This window comes from Dipodomys spectabilis, unplaced genomic scaffold, assembly GCF_019054845.1.
Source record: "Dipodomys spectabilis isolate Male_0828 unplaced genomic scaffold, ASM1905484v1 ptg000411l, whole genome shotgun sequence".
NCBI lineage: Eukaryota > Metazoa > Chordata > Mammalia > Rodentia > Heteromyidae > Dipodomys > Dipodomys spectabilis.
In genome coordinates this window covers 1,113,208-1,134,940 of record NW_024871088.1, presented here as the reverse complement: position 1 = coordinate 1,134,940, position 21,733 = coordinate 1,113,208, and the positions used below count along the sequence as shown (strand labels likewise).

General features: G+C 49.4%; 1 protein-coding gene and 1 long non-coding RNA gene across 4 annotated transcripts; one reads left to right on the top strand and one right to left on the bottom strand.

Moving 5' to 3' along the window:
• Positions 1-422: 422 nt before the first annotated feature.
• LOC122097080 lies at positions 423-10,429 on the bottom strand. Its single transcript, XR_006145463.1, has 3 exons — positions 10,351-10,429; positions 2,139-2,223; positions 423-647 (listed from the first exon to the last, which is right to left on the bottom strand). It is a non-coding gene; the product is annotated as an uncharacterized LOC122097080 (long non-coding RNA).
• A 150-nt stretch (positions 10,430-10,579) lies between these two features.
• Positions 10,580-20,620, top strand: Fam3a (FAM3 metabolism regulating signaling molecule A). Of its 3 annotated transcripts, XM_042667564.1 has the most exons (10): positions 10,582-10,847; positions 11,002-11,071; positions 12,912-13,025; positions 13,549-13,572; positions 18,073-18,196; positions 18,289-18,347; positions 18,436-18,486; positions 18,834-18,918; positions 19,002-19,128; positions 19,934-20,620. In XM_042667564.1, the coding sequence occupies exons 2-10, from the start codon at positions 11,059-11,061 to the stop codon at positions 20,027-20,029; spliced, it is 693 nt and encodes a 230-aa protein (XP_042523498.1). In that variant the 5' UTR covers positions 10,582-10,847; positions 11,002-11,058; the 3' UTR covers positions 20,030-20,620. The 3 variants fall into 3 exon arrangements, with proteins under 3 accessions (XP_042523499.1, XP_042523498.1, XP_042523497.1); XM_042667565.1 differs by having other exon boundaries at positions 10,580-11,063; positions 18,018-18,196; XM_042667563.1 differs by having other exon boundaries at positions 10,582-11,071.
• The last annotated feature ends 1,113 nt before the right edge of the window (positions 20,621-21,733 follow it).

Below are 21,733 nucleotides of genomic sequence, written 5' to 3'. Positions count from 1 at the left end.
ACTGTTGCTGTCCATGCACACTGGCCAGCCTCCCCCTCCCCGGACCCCACATCCCCGGCTGCTGCCCTCCACCACGCCAAGACAGGCAGGACATGGATGGGCTTGCTGAATGACCTCATAGCCCACGTTCAAGAGGGACATAGGTCAAAGCAATGCCAGGCTCTACGGCCTGAGCAGCAGCTGAGAGCTATTAGGAATGTAGTTAGGCGGAATAGCCAGGCACTGGCGGCTCACGCCTATAAATCCTAGCTACTCAGGAGGCTGAGATCTGAGGATTGTGGTTCAAAGCCAGCCCAGGCAGGAAAGTCCATGAGACTTCTCTCCAATGAACCACCAGAAAACCGGAAGTGGTACTGTGGCTCAAAGTGGTAGAGAGCTCACCTTGAGCTGAAGGGCTGAGGGACAGCGCCCAGGCCCACAGTTCAAGCCCCATGACCGACAAAAAAAAGTTGGATGCACCTCAGAACTGTGAAGCCCAAGCCCAGCATCTTGTGGCACTTGAGGTCAGCAACGCAAAATGGAGGTGGATGCAAGGCTGGCACCCCCAGGTAGGCTCTAGAGCAAGGCCTCCTTACCTCAAGCATTTGTTGGCTTGTAGCTGTGTGGCTCCAACCTCTCTCTGCACATTCAGAAGATCTCTCTCCTTCCTGTTGTGTAGGAATGGAGTCCACTTTACCCCATATAATCTAAGTTCAACTACAATTGCACACAGCCGTTTCCAAGTAAGTTTATGTCTTGAGGCATAAGGTGAATATAAATTTGTTTCCACCTGCTGCCTGGCCCTGCCCTGGCATTGGGCTGTCCCGGGCTGAGCACTGAGAAGGGGTGAGAGGTGCCCCTGTGATCCCTGTGCTCACGGCCTATGTTCTACACATGACACTCCAACTGGAGACAACAATCAGGGCAGAATGTTTATGTTTAGAGTGCCCAGAAAATGGCCTGGTGTAGAGCAGCATGTGCCTGGCAAAGGGGAGATGTTTGAGGCCAGAGGCTCAGCCCTGTGTCCCCACCCCTATCCTCCCATCACCCTTGGTAGTTGTGTGCAGCTGCTGGGTATGGCCCCCGATTCTGGATTCCAGCAGTCCTGTCCCAGCCTCTCACATAGCTAGTATGGAAGGCATGTGGCACCACGCCCAGCTCTGCAGGGCTTTATCTGTGTCACCCCTCATCCCCTGCAGTCAGGGCTGAGGGCTGGGCCATGGGGCCTTCCATCCAGCGCAGCTCAGCCCTCTCTACTTTCCAAGGGACATCGGGTGGACCCAGCAGGAATGGCCAGAAGTGAGACCATCAGGGGTGGAGCCCAGCAAGTGAGGGCAGTCGCCAGTGCTCAGTACCCCCTCCACAGTTGCTCAGTGTACACCTCGTGAATGTCACTAGGTCTACTGTGCTAGCCAGCACGCGTCGTCTTTCTCTTTATTTGAACTTTGCAATGTGGCTGCCAAGTGGCTTCCATGAGCAGACTAGGCTTTGCCCAAGACCAGAGATGACAGAATCAAGCACAGCAGCCCCTGAAAATATGTCCATGCCCTTCCTCCCACCTCCTTGCCGCGGACCACGAGGGGGTGCTGTGACCCTGAGGTTTACAAACATTTTTACATTTTCACACCCTGTTTGGCTGTGCTATGTCCTCAGAGCCTCAGATCTGCACCTGGGGATGGCATTGAGCCATCAGAAAAGAAAACCAAAGGCCCACCGGGCGCTGGTGGTTCAGACCTGTGATCCTAACTACTGTGGAGGCTGAAATCAGGATTGTGATTCAAAGCCAGCCTGGGCAAGAAAGTCCATGAGACTTATCTCCAATAAATCACTCAGAAAAAGTCAAGAGTGATGCTGTGGCTCAAGTGATAGAGCGTTGGCCTTGAGCACAAACAGACTCGGACAGCACCCAGGCTCTGAGTTCAAGCCCCAGGACTGTCAAAAAAAAAGACCCAAGGGCCTGTCCTGATTTCCCCCTAACAAAGCCCTTAGGAACACACCAACTTCACAAACTACAAAGGATCTAGCAGAGCTGCATGCTGGGCACCTGCTGGTATAGCATTGCTGAGGTGTGGGCTCCTAAGCATGGGGACCTGAAAGTGGAAAAGGGATGCCTACATGATGCCCCCAACACACTAGGTAGGAGAAAGGGCGGGACCCACCTTTTGATGTGATCCAGGACAGAGGCCGGAGAGCTGTAGTGAGAACACCCAATTGTCACCTTGTTTCTGGGAGTCCATGACAGTCCTGCCAACAACAGTGAACATTCATATCAGCTCAGCTGCCAACATTGAACAAAGAGTTGGAGGCCTAGTTGAGAACCAACAATTCCTCTTGGTTGTGGGTGCCTGTATTGGGACCAGGAAAGCAAAGTCGACTGAAAAGCACCATTATTAATGTTTATATTAGAAAGGACAATGAGGATACCAGGTATACTAATGTATACTTTAACCTCAGGCACTTAGGTAGAGAGAGTGAGAGGAATATGGTTGGTGACTAGGCTGACCCCACTAAGCAAGACCCCACCAAGCTGGACATACACAACTATATTCCCAATAGTTTATTTGGGAGGCACAGCTGGGAGGATGATTTTTGGAGGCTGGTGCCACTTGAGAATGCTAGACCCTATCTACAAAATAACTGAAAAGCCAAGCACTGGTGGCTCATTCCTGTAATCCTAGCTACCCAGGAGACTGAGGTCTGAGGTGGTTCAAAGCCAACCCAGGAAGGAAAGTTCATGAGGCTCTTATCTCCAATAAACCACCAAAAAAAAGTGGAATTGTGGCTCAAGGTGGTACAGTACTAACCTGGAGCAAAAGAGCTGAAGACCAGCACCCAGGCCCTGAGCTCAAGCCCCATGACCAATAAAAACAACTGAAACGTTGCACATGAGACACCATTTAGTCACTTTGACTGTCACCTCATCACTGGATCATTAAACTTAGACGTGTAAAGTACCAGGTGGGTGGAATCAACTGGCCTCTCAGCTGAGTTTTTCCAGTATGACAGGTGAGGCCACTCAACTGTTACCTCAGCTCAGTGCCTACATGAAGGCAGAGAAAGGAGAGTCACAGGCCCCAACCTTTCCACTCCAGGTATGCACTACCTGGGCAAAATCAAAACATGTCTCCATGCAAAAACATATTTATAACAGCATTATTCATAATGCTCAAATATATAAACAACTTTTCATCAAAATGGGTGGGTAAATGGAGTTCTGGGAAAGTGGTTCAGAGTACACTGCTTGCCTGGATTCCCTCCCCAGCACACACACACACAAAAAGAATGATAAACTAACTTGAAGTAACAAACAACTGGTCCAGGCTACATGGATTAACCTTGAAAATATTATGCCAAGTGAAAGAATCTGAGTACAAAAGGCCCCATAGTATATGATTCCTTTTATCTGAAATGTCCAGAATAGCAACAGAGTTTTTTTTTGGTTTTTTTTTTTTTTTTTGCTAGTCGTGGGGCCTGAACTCTGGGTCTGGGCGCTGTCCCTCAGCTCTTCAGCTCAAGGCTAGCGCTCTACCACTTGATTCACAGTACCACTTCTGGCTTTTTCTGCATATGTGGTAATGAGGAATCAAACCCAGAGCTTCATGCATGCAAGGCAAGCACTCTACCACTGAGCCACCTTCCCAGCCCCATTCTTTTTTTAATATAATTTCATTGTAATTATTAAGGTGTTGTACAGAGGGGTTACCATTTCACAATTCAGGTAATGTGTATGAAGACTGCTTTGTTGATTCGTGAGGTAGAAACTTGCTATGTAGCCCAAACTAGCCTTAAACTCAAAATCCTTGCTGGGATCTTGAGCTGGTGGCTCATGCCTATAATCATAGCTACTCAGGAGGCTGAGGTCTACAGGACTGTGTTTTGAAGCCAACCTGAGCAAGAAAGTCCATGAGACTCTTATCTCCAATTAACTACCAGAAAACCAGTGGAGCTGTGGCTCAAAGTGGTAGAACACTAGCTTTGAGCAGAAAAAGCTCAGGGACAGGGTGCAGGCCCTGAGTTCAAGCCCCATGACAGTCAAGGAAAAAAAAAAAAAAACACTTCAAGATCTTCCTGCCTCAGCCCGCCCCTCCCCCACCCTCCACCAGTACTAGGATTACCAGCTCCCACCATACCCAGCCAAAAATGAATTTTATAGTTGGTGATACCAAATTCTCAACAAAACTTGGTTCTTTCTTCCTCTTAGAATCTTGGACTCAATAACAAAACTGAGAGCCAAGCCAGGCTCCGGTAGCTCACACCTGTAATCCTAGCTAATCCAGACGCTGAGCTCTGAGGATCATGGTTCAAAACCAGCATTGACAGACAAAACCAAGAGATTCTTACCTTGAACTAAACCAACAGAAAGCAGAAAGTAGTGGTATGGTTCAAGTGGTAGAGTCCCAGCATTGAACTAAAAAGCTAAGTAAGACCTCACACTGTCCGAGTTCAAGCACTAATTCTGACAGGAAGGGAGGGAGGAAGGGAGGGAAGACGGAAGGAAGACAAAGAAAGGAAGAAGGAAAAGAAAAGAAAACCACACATTGAAAGCCAGTGTGGGGGCTGGGAAGGTGGCTCAGTGGTAGAGCGCTTGCCTTGCATGCATGAGGCCCTGGGTTCAATTCCTCAGCACCACATAAGCAAAAAGAAAAAAGCCGGAAGTGGTGCTGTGGCTCAAGTGGTAGAGCGCTAGCCTTGAGCTGAAGAGCTGAGGGACAGTGCCCAAGCCCAGAGTTCACGCCCCACGACTGGACCCAAAAAAAAAAAAAAGAAAGCCAGTGTGGTAGTACATGCCAGCACTGTGGGGGCCGGGGCTGGGGTAAGCGGTTGAAGACTTCTGGCCAACCTGGGCTACAAAGCAATGAATGGTTACATACAAGATAGTTCACACTGCTGTTATCTCTTACTTTTGCCAATCCTGGGGCTTGAACTCAGGGCCTGGCACTGTCCTGAGCCTCTTTGTGCTCAAGGCTAGCGCTCTACACTTGAGCTACAGCACCACTTCTGACTTTTTCTGAATACTCTATTGTAGATAAGAGTCTCACAGACTTTCCTGCCTGGGCTGGCTTTGAACCACAATCCTCAGATCTCAGCCTCCTGGTTAGCTAGGATTATAGGCATGAACCAGTGACACCCAGCTTGTTCAGGGACTTTTTTTTTTGTCTGTGACAGTCCTGGGACTTGAACTCAAGGCCTGGGCAATTTCTCTAAGCTTTTGTGTTCAAGGCTAGTGCTCCAGCTCCACAGCTCCACTTCCAGCATTTTTGGTGGTTAATAGAGATGAGAATCTCACAGAATTTCCTGCTCAGGCTGCCTTTGAACTACAATGCTCAGCTCTCAGCCTACTGACTAGCTAGCATCACAGGTGTGAGCCACCAGCACCTGGCTCATTTAACTTTATTGGTCATGTCTGGCACTCTACAACTTGCACCACACCTCCAGTGCAGCATTTTGCTAGTTAATTGGAGATGAAGTCTGCCTAGGCTGGCTTTAAACTGTGATCCTCATATCTCAGCCTCCTGAGTAGCTAGGGTTACAGGTGTGAGTCACCAGCGCCAGGTGGGTCATACAATTTTTCTTAGGCTGGCCTCAAACCTCATTCCTCTTATCTGTGCTCCCAAGTAGATGAGATTATACGCATGAGCGACCACAGCTTTCCCCTGCATCTGGTTGTATAGCAGCCGAGGTCCCAGATATCTGTGTAGCTGGGCAAATGTCTTATCTGAAACATGACACTGGCTAGCAAAAAGGATTGTGTTTCGGTGTGAGAGTGTATTTCCTGGTAACACTGGGTCTTTGGGTCTTCACTGTGAAGGCTTCCATGGCTTATAAAAGTATAACAAAACAAACTGGTTATGCTTTTCCCGTATTAACCTGCCTTTAATAGTTTACTGATACTAGGATTAGAACTCAGGGCCTCAAGATTGTGCTACTTATTTTCACTCAACCCCTTCAGCCACACTTCCAAGCTCAGCTTTTTTTTTTCTGGTTGTTTTGGAGATGGTATCTCTCCAACTTTTATGCCCAGGCTGGATTGAAACCATGATTCTCTGATTCTCAGCCTTCTGAGTTACTACGGTTACAGGCATGAGCCACCTGTATCTGGCTAACATGTTTTAGTAAAGGGGTTTCTGTCATGACCATTTATGATCGCAGTTAGAGGCCACGGGGGGGGGGGGGGGGGGGGGGGAGGAGCTGGGTGTGGTAGTACAAACTTGCCATCCCAGTAGGAAAGTCACAGTCCAGGGCAAAAAATACAAGACCCTACCTGAAAAATTAGTAAAGGAAAAACAAAATGATTAAAGATCCTTAAACCAAGTTGTTGTAATTTTATCCTTAGGCACAGAAGATAACTAACTCGGAGCAAAAAAAATAAAAAGGAATCAATATCTAGCAATATAATAGTAGAAAGCACAGAAAACCAAGGACAAAACATGTTCAAAGCAGCCAGGGGGGAATAAAGACAAACTAGCTCCAAAAAGTGAGCAATGAACTCTGCAGCAACAGTCAACAGACATTGAAAAAGAATCTTTGACACCCTGGAAGGAAATAACTTCCAATCTATAATCCTACTCTTCAATGAAAATGAGAACAAAACAAAACATTTTTGGTGGTGGCGCTATCCTCAGCCCTGAAAATATCTTTCAAGCATGAACAGGAAGTACATATAGAAGCAAAGAATTTACCACTCTCTCTGTTTTTTGTCTTTTTTTAGGTCTGCGACCAGGACTGAAATTTAGTACCTGACGCTTTTGTTCATTGGCTAGTGCTCTACCAACTGAGCCATGCCTCCAACCCAAAATTTGCTACTCTCACTAAAAAAAACGCAACAAGCACAGAAGAAAGCTGTGAGCTGCTACTGGATGGATAAAACAAATATGGGAAGGAACAAAAAGCAATTCTGTGGGTACATATAAATGAACATTGGACAACACTGTATTGTAAACAAGGTTTAATGGAAACTGATTGTTACTCTGCATGCATGGGGGAGGTGAAGGTGTGTGTGTGTGTGTGTGTGTGTGTGTGTGTGTGTGTGTGTGCTGGGACTTGAACTCAGGGCCTCACTTTTTCACTCAAAGCTGGTGATCTAGAGACAGCAAGAGAAGGAGTGATTGTATCCAAAAAGAAATGGACTCATTACCTGGCTTATGGAACTGCAACCCCTCTGTATATCATCTTTATAATAATAATTTAAAAGAGCTGGTGATTTACTGCTTGAGTCACACCTCCACTTTCGGCTTTTTGATGGATTGCAAAGCATCTCTGAAACTATTAAAGCACAATTATGAATGGATGTGTATATGAGGTGTTTCCAGCAATGACTGAGTTAGGGGGGAATAATTGCTCCGCATATGAGTGACACTATCAGCAGGACGCTAGAATAGAATAAAAGGGGGTTCTGATTCCCAGCACCACAAACCATGGTGAAAATTGGTTACGTTTATGTCCTGGTGAACAGTAACGTGTCGGTGTATGGTTCCTAGTTGTAAGTGCAATGCGGGTATTTGCAATGTCACTTGTGGGCAGAGGAAACAGGACTATCAGTACTACTTTTGCATCATTTTGTTGTTTTTATTATTTCTTTACAGTAGGACTGAGTATTGAACTCATTTGCTAGGCTGGCATTCTATCACTTGAGCCACAGCTCCAGCTGGTTGTTGTTGTTGTAGTTGGTTATTTTTCAGATAGTTTTGACTTTTTTTTTTTATTTGTCTGGCCTCAAACCTTGAATTTTCAGCTCTTAGACTCCAGAATAGCTGGGATTACAGATATGAGCCACTGGTGCCTGACTACTACTTACTTCTTTCCTTCCTTCTTCCTTCTTTCTTTCCTTCTTTCCTTCCTTCCTTCCTTTCTTTTTTTGTCAGTCATGGGGCTTGAACTCTAGGCACTCTACCACTTGAGCCACAGTGCCACTTGGTGTTTTCTAGTGGTTAACTGGAGATAAGAGTCTCATAGACTTTCCTGCCTGGGCTGGCTTTGAACCACGATCCTCAGATCTCAGCCTCCTGAGTATCAAGGATTCGAGGCATGAGCCACTGATGCCCGGCTCATTACTTCTTTTCTACTGTTGCTTTAAGACAGTATCTCTACACGCTAGCCACAAATTCTCCACCTGCTTGCTTCAGCCTCCTGAGTACCATGGTTACAAGTATACATCATGATTCCTATCTTTAAAAAAAAAACCAACTGGGCTGGGAAGGTGGCTCAGTGGTAGAGTGCTTGCCTTGCATGCATGAGGCCCTCGGTTTGATTCCTCAGCACCACCTAAGCAGAAAAAAACTGGATGTGGTGCTGTGGCTTAAGAGGTAGAGTGCTAGCCTTGAGCTGAAGAGCTGCGGGACAGCGCCCAGGCCCAGAGTTCAAGCCCCACAACAGACAAAAATAAATAACTCTTGTTTTCACATAATTACAACCTTTTAAGAACTTTGTAGGCTTAAACAGGAGAACCACAAGGTAGACATTCTCTAATAAAATTGTTTTAAGGAATTGGGACATTGCAGGTAAATCTAAAAATACCTTTGGTCCCTATTATTGATTTCACTCATTCCTCTGTGCCTCTCTCTACAAGTTACTGTTGCTACGAGGTTAGTGTATATCATTGCAGAACTGTTTATAGTCTATGGACACACACAGAGGGTGATGGCAGTTGGATATAGTATTCAAGTATGAACATATTTTGAAACACATTATAATAAAGAAAGAAAAAGAAAAGGACATGATTGCAGTGAGGGGAATACACAGCCTGTCTGGGCCCTGAATTCAAGTTTCCATGCACACACTTGTACATTCCAGAGAAAAGTCAGAGATGGACTTTTAAGATACAGAAGACCTTGAGCCAAATCTCAGGCTTCTCGCCTAGACCGTCACAGGTGCGATGACCCTGGGGAGGAGGAGTTGCCTCTGGCCCTCAGGAGAATTCATTAAATCAACCTTTCTTGTGTGCTCTGAGCACAGTGTAAACATTGTCATGTGAGAACCACCAGTCTTGTGTGTGTGTTTTTTAAATTTTTTTTTTTTTTTGGGTCCAGTTGTGAGGCCTGAATTCTGGGCCTGGGCGCTGTCCCTCAGCTCTTCAGCTCAAGGCTAGCACTCTACTACTTGAGCCACAGCGCCACTTCCAGCTTTTTTCTTTTGTGCTTATGTGGTGCTGAGGAATCGAACCCAGGGCCTCAGGCATGCAAGGCAAGTGCTCTACCACTGAGCCACCTTCCCAGCCCCTTTTATTAAAATTTTGTATGCTCTTCTTCCACGCTATAACCCCTGTTTTCACTGTATTTGATTCTGGTGCCCTGCATCTTATATATACATTTTTCTAATTTGGGGAGGGTAAGGGAAATAAGAAAATGCTGAAACAAGGATACAGGTTGACCCATTGTTACAATGAGATGTACAAGACACTATGTTGAAAATGAACTTTGCAACTTGGGAATGGTGAAGAGTTGGGGAGGTTGGGAGGGAAAAAATGGTAGGGGAAAAACAAAGGAGGAGGTAACAGTGCTCGATAGGAAATGTACTCATTACCTTACTCATGTAAGTGCAACCCCTCTGTACAGTATTTCTACAATAAAAATCATAAAAAAAGAACCACCAGTCTTGCAGGTGCCTGGGGCCTGGCTGCTAGTCCAAGGGTGTAAGTGAGAGGCTGCGTATTTAACAAAAGCCATTGACAAAAGCTCTGGGTCGGGGGAGGGAAGGGATCCTGGAAGAACAACAAGGGAAGGGACAATAATGCTCGACAAGAAATGTACTCATTGTCTTAGTCCTGTAACTGTAACCCGTCTGTACAGCATCTTTATAATAAAATAAATTTTTAAAAAGGGAATAATCAAACAGCCTGGCGCCGGTAGCTCACGGCTGTAATCCTAGCCACTGAGGAGGCTGAGATCTGAGGATCAAAGTTCAAAGTCAGCCTATACTGGAAACTCCGTGAGACTGTTATCTCCAATAAACCACTCAAAACAAAAAGCCGGAAGTGGCGCTGTGGCTCAAGTGGTAGAGCGCTAGCCTTGGGGTGAAGAGCTGAGGGACAGCACCCAGGCCCAGAGTTCAGGCCCCATGACCGACAAAAAAAATTAATTAAAATCTCTGCGTCAAGTAGAAGGCTGCTCAGACAGATTACTCCATCATGCCAGGGAAAAGTGACTCCGGTAGAACCAGAGCTGGGTGTGCATAGCACCTCATCTTACTGAGTGCTTCACAAAACAAAAGACACTTCATTATGAACAGGACAGACCGGAAGCAGAGGCAGCCAGAGGCACGCCCCAGTTGCCTTGGCTCCGTCAGGCTCTGCTGTTTTTCCCACGTGTGGTTGTGGCGCTTCCTTGTTCCTAAACGGCGCAAATACCAACTTTAGACTCACTTCCACCTACGTACCCAAGCCCTTCCACGGCTTCCCCGACTTTGGCAAAAGCTGAGCTTGTTCAAGGAGTTCACTGGCCTGGTGGCAGAGTAGGAGTGAGCAGCGAAGGCGGGGCCTGATAAGACTCCACCCACCGATTGGCTGGAGCAGACGGTGGGGCGGGTCTAGAGGTGGAGCCTGCGTGGCGCCTGCCAGCCTAGGCGCGCGGCCGAAGGTGGGGCGGGGCCGGTAGACTGTGGGCCCCCGCCAAGGCCGCCATTGTCGGGCCTGCCAGGCTGCTTCTACGCAACTGTCTTAACTCGCTCCGTCCGACTGAACGAGACCAGCAGCCCGACAGGCCCGCCTCCTTACCGAGCCCACGTCTCCCTACCGCCTTGGTGAGCCTGGTCTCCTGGACCACCCACTGGAGTGGCAGAAGTCCGGGAGAACCACTTGGACAACCCGGTCACGGAGGTGACTGTGAGCCCGACCGTGATCCGATTCGTTCCCAAGGCCCCTCCTGGTCAGGCAGGTACTGCCCTGGCGTTCCGGAGGAGCCTAGCCCGGCCGGATGTTTAGAGGACCAAGTCGTAACACCGATCGCGCTTGCCTCCCACCGGGGCTCAGCACAGCCTTGTCCCGGCACGCACCCAGACCTGCTCTTCTGCTTTATACCCCCTACACAGCTCACGGTCCCCAAACAGTGCACCTGCCGGCGGTCCCAACCAGCGGGGGAACTGGACATGAGGTTGGCAGGTTGGTGGCTTCCACAGACAACGGGAGGGAGGCCCTAGCGTTCTGACGTCTGCTAGGAGGGGCCGGGGTGGCCACTGGTATTGGTGCTGAAAATGGAGAACCGTACACAAACACGCATTCTCTGACCTTAAGCGAATCCTTCCACGGCTGAGGACTTCCGTGTCCCAAACTATAAGATGTGTGTTACTGTTGTTCCCCTAACTGAGATAACAGGCTGCTGCTTTTTGAAAAATGTTGTGACAGAGGCTCCAGGGACCATGGCGGCTAGGTGGGGAGGGTAACAGCAGGGACACGCATGGTCTTTGAGAGGAACTGACAAAGGTGCTTCTAGAGTTGGATTTGAAGCAATAACAGCGGGACGACTAAGACGAACATGCCTTCTTAGGAAGGAGCTCACATTTGTAATCTTAGCTACTTAAAGAGGCAGAGATCTGAGGATCTAAGTGATCCCGGTTCAAGGCCAGCCTTCGCGGGGCACAGTGACACACACCTGTCATCTCCAGTGGCATAGGGAAGCACAACTAAGAGGATCACAGTCCAAGCATAAAGAAAGACCCGACCTCAAAAGTAACCAATGCAAAAAGAGTCTGCACTCATGCTTGAAGTGCTAGTGCACCTACCTGGCACATCACATAGAGATGCCTTGTGGGGAAGGAAAGGAGTCCTAGTGGAGGGAGACACTGGGGTGAGATGGAGAGAAGAACTTGAGAACTGAAGTTCAAACCTACTAAAATAGCCACTTGATAGACCTAAGTGGAACTGTGCAGTGAGGAACGTTTTGGAAGGGGGTGATTGGCTGCAGCTAGAAACTAAGGTATTATTGCTATGTGCTGCTTAGTTTAAGATCTGGAGTACACAGAAGTGGAGAGGTGGCTCAAGTAGTAGACCAGTAAAAATGCTCAGGAACCGTGCTCATACCCTGAGTTCAAGCCCCAGGACTAGCACACACACACAAGATCTGGAATAGATGAAATTTTACCTATAAACAGAGTCTAGAGATAAGAAGGCACCCGGGAATAGAAGCCCAGAACGGTCCAGCTTTAAAGGGGAAGGTAGGACTGGGAATGTGGCTCAGTGGTAGAGTGTTTACCTAACATGCATGAAGCCCTGCGTTCCATTCCTCAGTACCACATAAACACAAAAAGCTGGAAGTGGCGCTGTGGCTCAAGTGGTAGAGTGCTAGTCTTGAGCAAAAGAAGCTCAAGGACAATGCAGTCCCTGAGTTCAAACCCCAGGACTGGCAAACAAAGGGGGGGGGGCGGGTAGAAGAAGACCATTTGGCCAAGGAGAAGGCAGGCTACTCAGAGGTGAAATGTTTCCATCAGGCAAGCATGGAAAGCCAGACTGAGAGCCTTGACGGAGGTCAAGGAATATGAGGGCCAACAGGCTACTGTAGGCATGACATTATAGCCACCATGAGGAATGGAGGGAGAGAGAGAGAAGGGTCCTCATTACAAGAAATCTGACAAGGGAGGGGAAGTCAGGTTCAAACTTTCTGAACAAGAGGAGAGGAGGTGCAAATAGATGACACACAATATATTGCCAGTTGTGAGAGGAGTTCTAGGGATGTGCTTGTGGAGTAGTGGGTTATCCAAATCCCCTGGAAACCTTCCAGGGAGAACAAAATGGCAGCCTTGGGGTTAGAACTCAGTTTCCTCCCTCTACTTGCCAAGGGACTGTCGTCGGGCCTGCTGAGTGGTGATGGGTCCCCACCAGCCCATCCTCCCATCAGTTCTTCCCAAGTGGAAGGGGCTATGTGGTCGGAGAGGCCATGGGATCATTCTTGAGTTCGATGACAGGCATTTGAGGTGGGCCTGCCCTGTGTCTGTCCTGCCTACAGGCCCACTCCGCATCGTGGCCCTCGTCATCACTGTGGGGCTCACCTGGATCGTAGTCGCCATTCTCCTGGGTGGGCCTGGTGGTGGCTTCCCTCGCATCCAGCAACTCTTCACCAGTGAGTGTGGGGCTCTCTGTTGCCTGGCTGCAGAGTTCCCCGTGTTGACTGTGGGACTGCTACCCACAGTGGCGTGGGGGTGGCTTGGTTTTCCATAGCCTTCCTGTGGCAGGCTACCTCTGGCTTCCCTTAACCTATTTCCTGACACCAACTGTAGCCATCTCCTACCAACCAGCTGCTCTGGCTAGGAAGCAACAATCCCTAATTTCACTCCTCTACTAGATGGAAGTCAGTAGGGTCAGAGAAAGAGGTGGGGGCCCCCTGCTGGAAACAGTGCCCTGTGAGCTTGCTGCTGGGCTCTGGGATGGGGAGGGGACTCTATCCCCTGTGACAGGCAATGGGTCATGGAGGTCATGGTTATGAATCCAATGCACCCCTTTCCTTCAGCAAGCAGTGTGGATCTAAACTCCAGATAGACAAGCTGACAGGCATTCTTCCTTAGCTCCTTGACCCCAGAACCTGACTGCCTTGTTGCAGGCTCCATGGGGCATCCACACTAACACAAACAACTCTGTTTCCACAGGCCCAGAGAACTCAGTGACTGCAGGTAAGCTCGGGTCACTTCCCTGCCTCGCCTCTGTGCCCACCCCTCATGCTGCCTTGTGGCACCTACCGGCCTGCAGTCCCTCAGGATTTCTGTTCTTCACCCATACTTCCCTATACTAGCCATCTTAGCTTGCTTGGCTGTGAGCCTTGTAAATGAGTTACCTTTTGTCAGGATGCAGTGAGGAGATAGGTAAAGGGTCAACATTCCCATTCCAAAAGGGAGGAAAATAGAGCCAGGAGCCAGAGACTCATGCCGGTAATCCCAACTTCTCTGGAGACTGAGATCTGAGGATTATAGTTCAAAGCCCCTGCCCTTGTAGAAAAGCTTATGGCTTTTTGTTTGTTTGTTTGTTTGTTTTGTCAATCTTAGGGTTTGAACTCAGGGCCCTGGGCAATGTCCTTGAGCTTCTTTAGCTTAAGGCTAGCACTCTACCACTTGAGTCACTGCATCACTTCTGGATTTTTCTGTTTATGTGGTACTGAGGAACTGAACTCAGGGCTTCATGCATGCTAGGCAAGCATTCTACCTCTAAGCCACATTCCCAGCCTGGCAGGAAAGTTTACGAGACTCTAAACTAATCACCAAAAATCTGGAAGTGGAACTATGGCTCAAATGATATAATGATAGCCTTGACTAAAAAACTTAAGCAAAGCTGGGTGCGGGTGGCTCACGCTTGTAATCCTACTATTCTCCTCTGGAGGCTGAGATCTGAGGATCATGGTTCAAAACCATCCCGGGCAGAAAAATCCGTGAGACTCCGATCTCCAATAAGTCACTACAAAACCAGAAGTGGCGCTGTGGCTCAAGAGGTAGAGTGCTGACCTTGAGCTGAAGAGCGCAGGGACAGCACCTAGACCCAGAGTTCAAGCCCCACGACCGACCAAAAAAAAGTTAAGCAAGACATGTCCTGAGTTCAAATCCCAGTACTAGCATACACAAAAAGGGAGGAGAGAAAACAAGAAAGTCACGAACAAGTCCAAAACCCATCAGTGACAACTCCTTTCAGTTTCAGAGCCTGAGAATAATTCTTTGTGGCCTGATTCTCCTCTCTGGGCCCACTGAGGGGACCCCAGCCTCTACCGTAACACGTGTTCTCACTCTCTGGCTTCTACCTCCCTTACTCTACCTTCAGAACCACCCTGCTTCCTTTAGCTCATCTCTGTCCCTTCTAGTACAAGCTGACCATGTTTCTTTTCCTTTTCTTGTGTGTGTGTGTATGTGTGTGTGTGTGCGTGTGTGCGCGCGCGCTAGTCCTGTAGCTTCAACTCAGGGCCTGGGCACTGTCCTTGAGCTTTTTTGCTCAAGTCTACCACTCTACCACTTGAGCCATAGCTCCACTTTTGACTTTTTGGTAGTTAATTGGAGATGAGTCTCATAGACTTTTCTGTCTAGGCTGGCTTCAAACCACCATCCTCAGATCTCAGCCTCCTGAGTAGCTAGGATTACAGTGTGAACCACTCGCTCCCAGCCCTGACTTGGGGGGATTCTTGTTTCCTTGATAAAGGCCCAAGCTACAAGGCAAGAAAGTCCTCTTCAGATCCTGCCTGTTTAACCCCATCTCAGGTCCAAGCTTGTGAGAGGGTGGAATGCACTCAGAAATCACATACTTCCTCTCTAGCCAGCCACACCCACTGTGTTCTCTCTAGAGAGCACTCTAATTTTTTTGCATTATGATTAGCGTGAGATTTTTTAAATCATCACATTCTGCTCCCTTCATCCTGATGGTTCTTTGCTCCATTTCTCTCTATTCTCATGTCCTACCACAGCAGCAACGAGAAGCCAGGCCATGCCTTTAACATTGGGCTCAGAAATCTCTTCAAATTCAATGTGTGTGGGTGTGTGCATGTGCGTGTGCATGTGCGTGTGCCTGAGTGCATGCCAGGTGCAGGATTTGAATTCAGGACCTCATACTCCCACTTGGCTTTTTTGCTCAGGGCTAGCACTCTACCACTTGAGCCACAGCTCCACCTTTGGCTTTTTGGTGGTTTAATTGGCAATGAGTCTCATGGACTTTTCTGCACAGTCTGGCTTTGAACCATGATCCTTAGATCTTAAACCTCTGGAGTAGCTAGGATAACAGGCATGAGCCACCGGCGCCTACTTTCTTCCTCATTTGTTTTCTTTTTGCTTATGTGGTGCTGAGGAATGGAACCCAGGGCCCCATGCATGCAAGGCAAGCGCTCTACCACTGAGCCACCTTCCCAGCCCCTCTTCCTCATTTCTGAGACCTCATCTAAGGACTTTTAGCATTCCTGTTCCTAGCAGCATTCTGCCTGTTGCTGTCTTCTTTCTAGCCCTCATCATAATCAGGCTTACTAGCCATGGTTTAAATTCAGGGCCTTGTACTTTCCAGGCAGGTGCTCTAACCACTTGAGACATACCTCCAGGCCTTTTAGTTTTACTTTTGCAGATAGGATCTTGCTTCTGTGTAGAACTGCCCTCGGACCACAGTTCTTCTATCTGTACCTCACACATACCTGGGACTCCAGGTTGTTTATTGAGATAGAGACTCCTGAACTTTGCCCCTGTTGGCCCTCAAAGTCTGATCCTCCCATCTCTGCCTACCTGGTATTATAGGCATTATCCACCATGCCCTGTCCCTCTGAAAAAAAAATTTTTTTGAGGGCTGGGAAGGAGTCAAAGTGGTAGAGCGCTTGCCTTGCCTGCATAAGGCCCTGGGTTCGATTCCTCAGTACCACATAAGCAGAAAAAGCCAGAAGTGACATTTTGCCTCAAGTGGTAGAGCACTAGCCTTGAACTGTAGGCCCAGAGTTCAGGCCCCATGACCGACCAAAAAAAAAAAAATATGGCCTCGCTATGTAGTCCAGCCTGGTCTCAAGCTCAACAACCTTGCTATACCCTTCTGAGTACTAGATTACAGGCATGTGCTACCATAACCAGCTACTATCAATATCTCTACCAATGATTTCTTCTCTCTCTCTCTCTCTCTCTCTCTCTCTCTCTCTCTCTCTCTCTCTCTCTCTCTCTCTCTCTCTCTCTCTCTCTCTCTCTCTCTCTCTCTCTCTCTCTCCCTCCCTCCCTCCCTGTCCTGGGGCTTGAACTCAGTCCTGGGTTCTGACCCTGAGTTTCTTTTGCCCAAGGCTAGTACTTGAGCCATACTATCACTTCCAGCTTTTTCTGCATAGTTTATTGGAGATTTGAGTCTCATGGACATTTCTGCCTGGGCTGCCTTTGACCCATGATCCTCAGATTTTAGCCTCCTGAGTAGCTAGAATTAAAAGGCATGAGCCACTGGCCTCTGGCCCTGATTTCTTAAGAACACTGTAGGCTTTTTTTTGTTGTTGTTGTTGGTCGTGGGGCTTGAACTCTGGGCCTGGGCACTGTCCCTCAGCTCTTCAGCTCAAGGCGAGCGCTCTACCACTTGAGCTACAGCGCCACTTCCGGTTTTCTGGTGGTTTATTGGAGATAGGAGTCTCACGGTGTCTCCTGCCCGGGCTGGCTTTGAACCGCGATCCTCAGATCTCAGCCTCCTGAGTAGCTAGGATTACAGGCGTGAGCCACCAGCGCCCGGCTAGGCTTTTTTTTCTACCATACATCTTGCAAGTCTACAGCCTTTTCCTGTTAGGCAGTTTCAAATTCATTTCTACATTTTTAAGTATTTTTTATATAAACACCTCAATTCCCAGGGCCAAAAGCATTATCAGTTTCTGGAGCTTCTATATCAGAGCATCACAAAGCAGGCCTTAATGACAGAAATTTCTTTTCTCACAATTCTGGAAGCAAGAAATGTGAAGGTGAGGCAGCAGCAGGGCTGTTCTCCCTCTGAGAGAGTTGAGGACTCTGCTTTGCCTGGGCCACACCTAGTAGCCTTAGGTCTCCTGGGCTGAGGCTGCACAATCTCTGCCTCCATTGTCTTTTTCCTCCCCCGTGCCCTTGTCTCTTCTTTCCTTATAAGGACACCAGTCATGTTGCTTTAGCACTCAACCTACTCCGGTATGACCTCATCTTAACCAATTTGTCCACAAGAAGCCTTATTTCCAAACAAGGCCACATTCTGAAGTTTTGGGATTACGACTCCAGCATATATTTTTGTGGGGATCCAGTTCATCTCATTGCGGAGTCATCTTCCTCCTGTCCTCCTGTCTTTCCTTAGGGTGAGCCCAAGGAAATTGGGGCACTAGCAGAGCCCCATTTCTCACCTGGCTCAGTTCCTCCGTTGTGGCCTGGCTGGAAGCCGTATATCACAGGGCCTCCACTCTGGCCGTCTCCACTTCTGCACGTCTCCTGGTTCTGTTAGGCCAGCCCTCAGCCTGTTATCTCTTCTCCTACACTCAGCAGCACAGCAGAAAAGCCTCCCTGGGGTCCCTGTCACCTTGCCAGCTAGATAAGAGTATCCATGGGCGTGTGCTCAGCCTTGCCCTACCACACTTCCCTGCTTGTGCTCACTTAATCTACCCTGGCTGGCCCTGACCTCCCCTTCTCAGATCTCAGGTGACCCCAGGGCCAGGCCCATGGGTCACACTTGCTGTCCCTGCTCAGAACCACGGGCCAGGAAGTACAAGTGTGGCCTTCCCCAGCCGTGTCCCGAGGAGCACCTGGCCTTTCGCATGGTCAGCGGGGCCGCCAACGTGATCGGGCCCAAGATCTGCCTGGAAGATAAGATGTGAGCTCCCTGGGGTCCATGGGGGCTGGGCAGTGGGTCGGGGAGTCCAGGCTGGGTCTGCAGGGGCTGAGGGCTCATGTGTCCCCTGCCAGGCTCATGAGCAGTGTCAAGGACAACGTGGGTCGTGGGCTCAACATCGCCCTGGTAAATGGTGAGTCCCCCATGCTGCCGGATCGGACTCCATCCACTGAAGGGGTCAGGGTGCCCTGCAGGGTATGGACTTTCTCCTCTTGATGCAGGGGTCAATGGTGAGCTCATTGAGGCCCGGGCCTTCGACATGTGGGCGGGAGGTAAGCAGTAGCCATGCCTCCAGCTGGTGGCTTTCCCTTTGGCGCCCTGCTTTGTGTGCTTGTACCCATTCAGGCTTCTCAAGTAGGATTCCCATAAAGCAGCAGGGGAGGGGGAGGAGACCCCAACCTCCATTTAGAGGATGTGTTCCAGGACAGGACAGCCCTGGTTTCTTTACCAGTTTGTCTAGTGCCATCCTGGTGGCTTTTTTCTTCCTGGTGGTCTTTTATGCGTGTCCGTGGCCCAAGCCCTACTTGCAGGGTCTCCCTCATTGGGAGAGCAGTGGCTGGGGGGAGGTACAGGGTGGGGTGGGAAGCTTCCCATCCACAGGCCCTCCCCCCACCTCCAGATGTTAACGATCTGTTGAAGTTCATTCGGCCACTGCATGAAGGCACCCTGGTGTTTGTGGCATCCTATGACGACCCAGCCACCAAGTAAGTGATCACCAAAGCCAGCCTCCACTGCACTCTTGTACAGCGGCAGCTTCCAGCTCCTCTTTCCTCCTTCTGCACGACAGGATGAACGAAGAGACCAGGAAGCTTTTTAGTGAGCTGGGCAGCAGGAATGCCAAGGAGCTCGCCTTCCGGGACAGCTGGGTGTTTGTAGGAGCCAAAGGCGTACAGAACAAGAGTCCCTTTGAACAGGTACAGCAGCCAAATGGGCACCTCCACCTCCCAGCCCTCGCAGCCTGGCCATGCACCTTAACTGGTCTCTCTTTTAATGGCAAAATTGGTACACTGGCGAAACTCACACCTAAGAAACTTTCTTCCCAAATGTCTGAAAGAATGCTCAACCTTTGGGAAGGTTCTAGCAAAAGCCATGGTGACTACAAGCGCTGCTCCCCACAACACATAGTTTCTGAAAGGCTATTGCTCACCAAAAAAAAAAAAAAAAGAAAGAAAGAAAGAAAGAAAAATGGCTCAAGCCTATCATCCTAACTACTCAGAAGGCTGAGACCTGAAGGATCAAGGTTCAAAGCCAGCCTGGACAGAAAAGTCCACAAAACTCCATTGCCAAGATAGCCAGCAAAAAGCCACACTAGGGGCATGAGTCAAGTGGTATAACACTAGATGAATAAATGTAAGGCCCTGAGTTCAAAGCCTGGTACTAGTAAAAGTTAAAAAAAGAAAAGCAGCTCAAGCTCCCCTAGCCCTAGAAAATTCCTCCATGTCTTTCTCTCCCTGCTACCTCCCACAGCTGGGGACACACATACTCCCTCCCCTCTGCAGAGCCTACCTTCCTGGGCCACCAAGCCTAGCAAAGTGCATAGTCCGTCCCCTGGTGCACTTCAGCGATCTCCATTTTGCCCTGGGGTGGGGCAGAGGGTGAGCGCCTGGAGAGCCTGCAGGTGGTTAGCACAGCAAAAAAAGGTCGAAAGCCTGGGCCTTGGCCTGCCTCTGCCCCCTGTCCCAAAGGGCCAGGCGGTGACTTCCTCCCCCACCCCCACAGCACATGAAGAACAGTAAACACACCAACAAGTACGAGGGCTGGCCAGAGGCGCTGGAGATGGAAGGCTGTATCCCGCGAAGGAGCACGGCCAGCTAGCACAGCTGAGCTCCCGGACCAGGCCGAGGGGTCGGCGCAGCACCAGTGTAAAGTGGAGGCCTTATTCCATGTCCCAGAAGGAGGCTCTCTAGCCCCAACACATCTGAGTTCTGAGGCGGCGGGGACCTTGAGGGATGGGGGCTGTGGTGCTGGCCTGTGACACTTTGGCAGGGGAGCCCAAATGCCCATCTTCTTCTTTTCCTGAAGCTGGCCATGCCGTCAGCCGACAGCCCCATTCTCCACTCCTAATGTCAGCTCCTTCCAATCCCTGGGCATCCCTGGCACCGAGGATCCTGGGTGCTTTTCCCTGTCTTTGCGGCGGCCACCTAGCAGGTCGGGTCCACACACACTCACTGCACCGCAGGCCACCCCTTTCTCCAGGGGGATTCCTTCCAGTGAGCCAAACCTGGTGGCTTGGCTGCAAGCCTGCCTGCCTCCTGCCTCAACGCTTGACAGGAGCTTGCTGGCCTCAGTACCAAGGTCCCGGGGCCTGATCAAAGTCCCTAATGAAGCAGCAGCAGCCTGGTTTGTCAGAGTCCCCACTACCCACCTTCTAGATGACCTCTTAATAAATCGATGGGCCCAGTGGAATGAATGCATTCTGATGTTGTCCTCGCTGAAGTCAGGTGGTGGGGTGCTGTGTGTGTGCACAGCCGCGGCCATCGACAGGATGGGCAGTAGCTCACATGGGACTCAAGTGGCTCCCCAGCTGTCCTCCCCCATAGCCTTGAACAACAGCGATGGCTCTTCTCCAGGGATCCAAGGAAGCTCACCAACTGCTCCTAACCCAGTATGAGACTCTAGGGAAAATCAGCCTTGGGCTGGGCACCAGTGGCTCACACCTATAATCCTAGCTATTCAGGAAGCTGAGATCTAAAAAACACAGTTCAAAGCCAGCCCAGACAGGAAAGTCTGTGGCTTTTTTTTTTTTTTTTTGATCAGTTGGGCTTGAACTCTGGGCCTGGGCGCTGTCCCTGAGCTCTTCACCTCAAGGCTAACTCTCTACCACTTAAGCCACAGCACCACTTCTGGTTTTCTAGTGGTTTATTGGAGATAAGAATCTCATGGACTTTTGTGCCCGAGCTGGCTTTGAACCAGGATGCTCAGATCTCAGCCTCCAGAGTAGCTAGCATTGCAGGCATGAGCCACTGGTGCCCGGCTGTCTGTGAGACTCTTATCTCCAGTTAACCACCAGAAAGCTAGAAGTGGCACTGTGGCTCAAAGTGGTAGAGCACTCACTTGGAGCAAAAGAGCTCAAGGACAGCACTTAAACCCAGTATTCAAGCCCTACAACTCACACACACATACACACACACACACACATATGCAGAGGTGAAAGTCAATGTGAGGACTCAGCAAGAAGGTTTTTCCCTGACCAGCTGCCACATTGAGCTTGGAGCTCCTGGCTTCTATAACTATGAAATTATAATTTTCTGATATTTGTAATTTTTTTAAAAGCTGCAAGTGGAACTGTAGCTCAAGTGGTGGCATATAATGCTGGAGCACAAAAGCTTAGGGACGGTGCCCAGGCTCTGAACTGAAGCCCCAGGATGAGCACATGCACAAAACAAATCTAGCCTGGGTACTGGAATAGCAAATCCTGGGGTACAGAAGTGGTCTGGTCAAAATGAGGGGCCGTGTCAGGTGATGAACTTAGAAGGTCTGTGGTTAAGCACTGCCAGTCCCAGAGAAAGTGCTGTGTGC

What these genes read in the sequence shown, in the direction of transcription:
- Fam3a (XM_042667564.1), top strand. An exon ending in CATCCAGCAACTCTTCACCA is followed by an intron (nt 13,026 to 13,548) that starts GTGAGTGTGGGG and finishes CTGTTTCCACAG; the next exon opens with GCCCAGAGAACTCAGTGACT. An exon ending in CTTCGACATGTGGGCGGGAG is followed by an intron (nt 18,487 to 18,833) that starts GTAAGCAGTAGC and finishes CCCCACCTCCAG; the next exon opens with ATGTTAACGATCTGTTGAAG.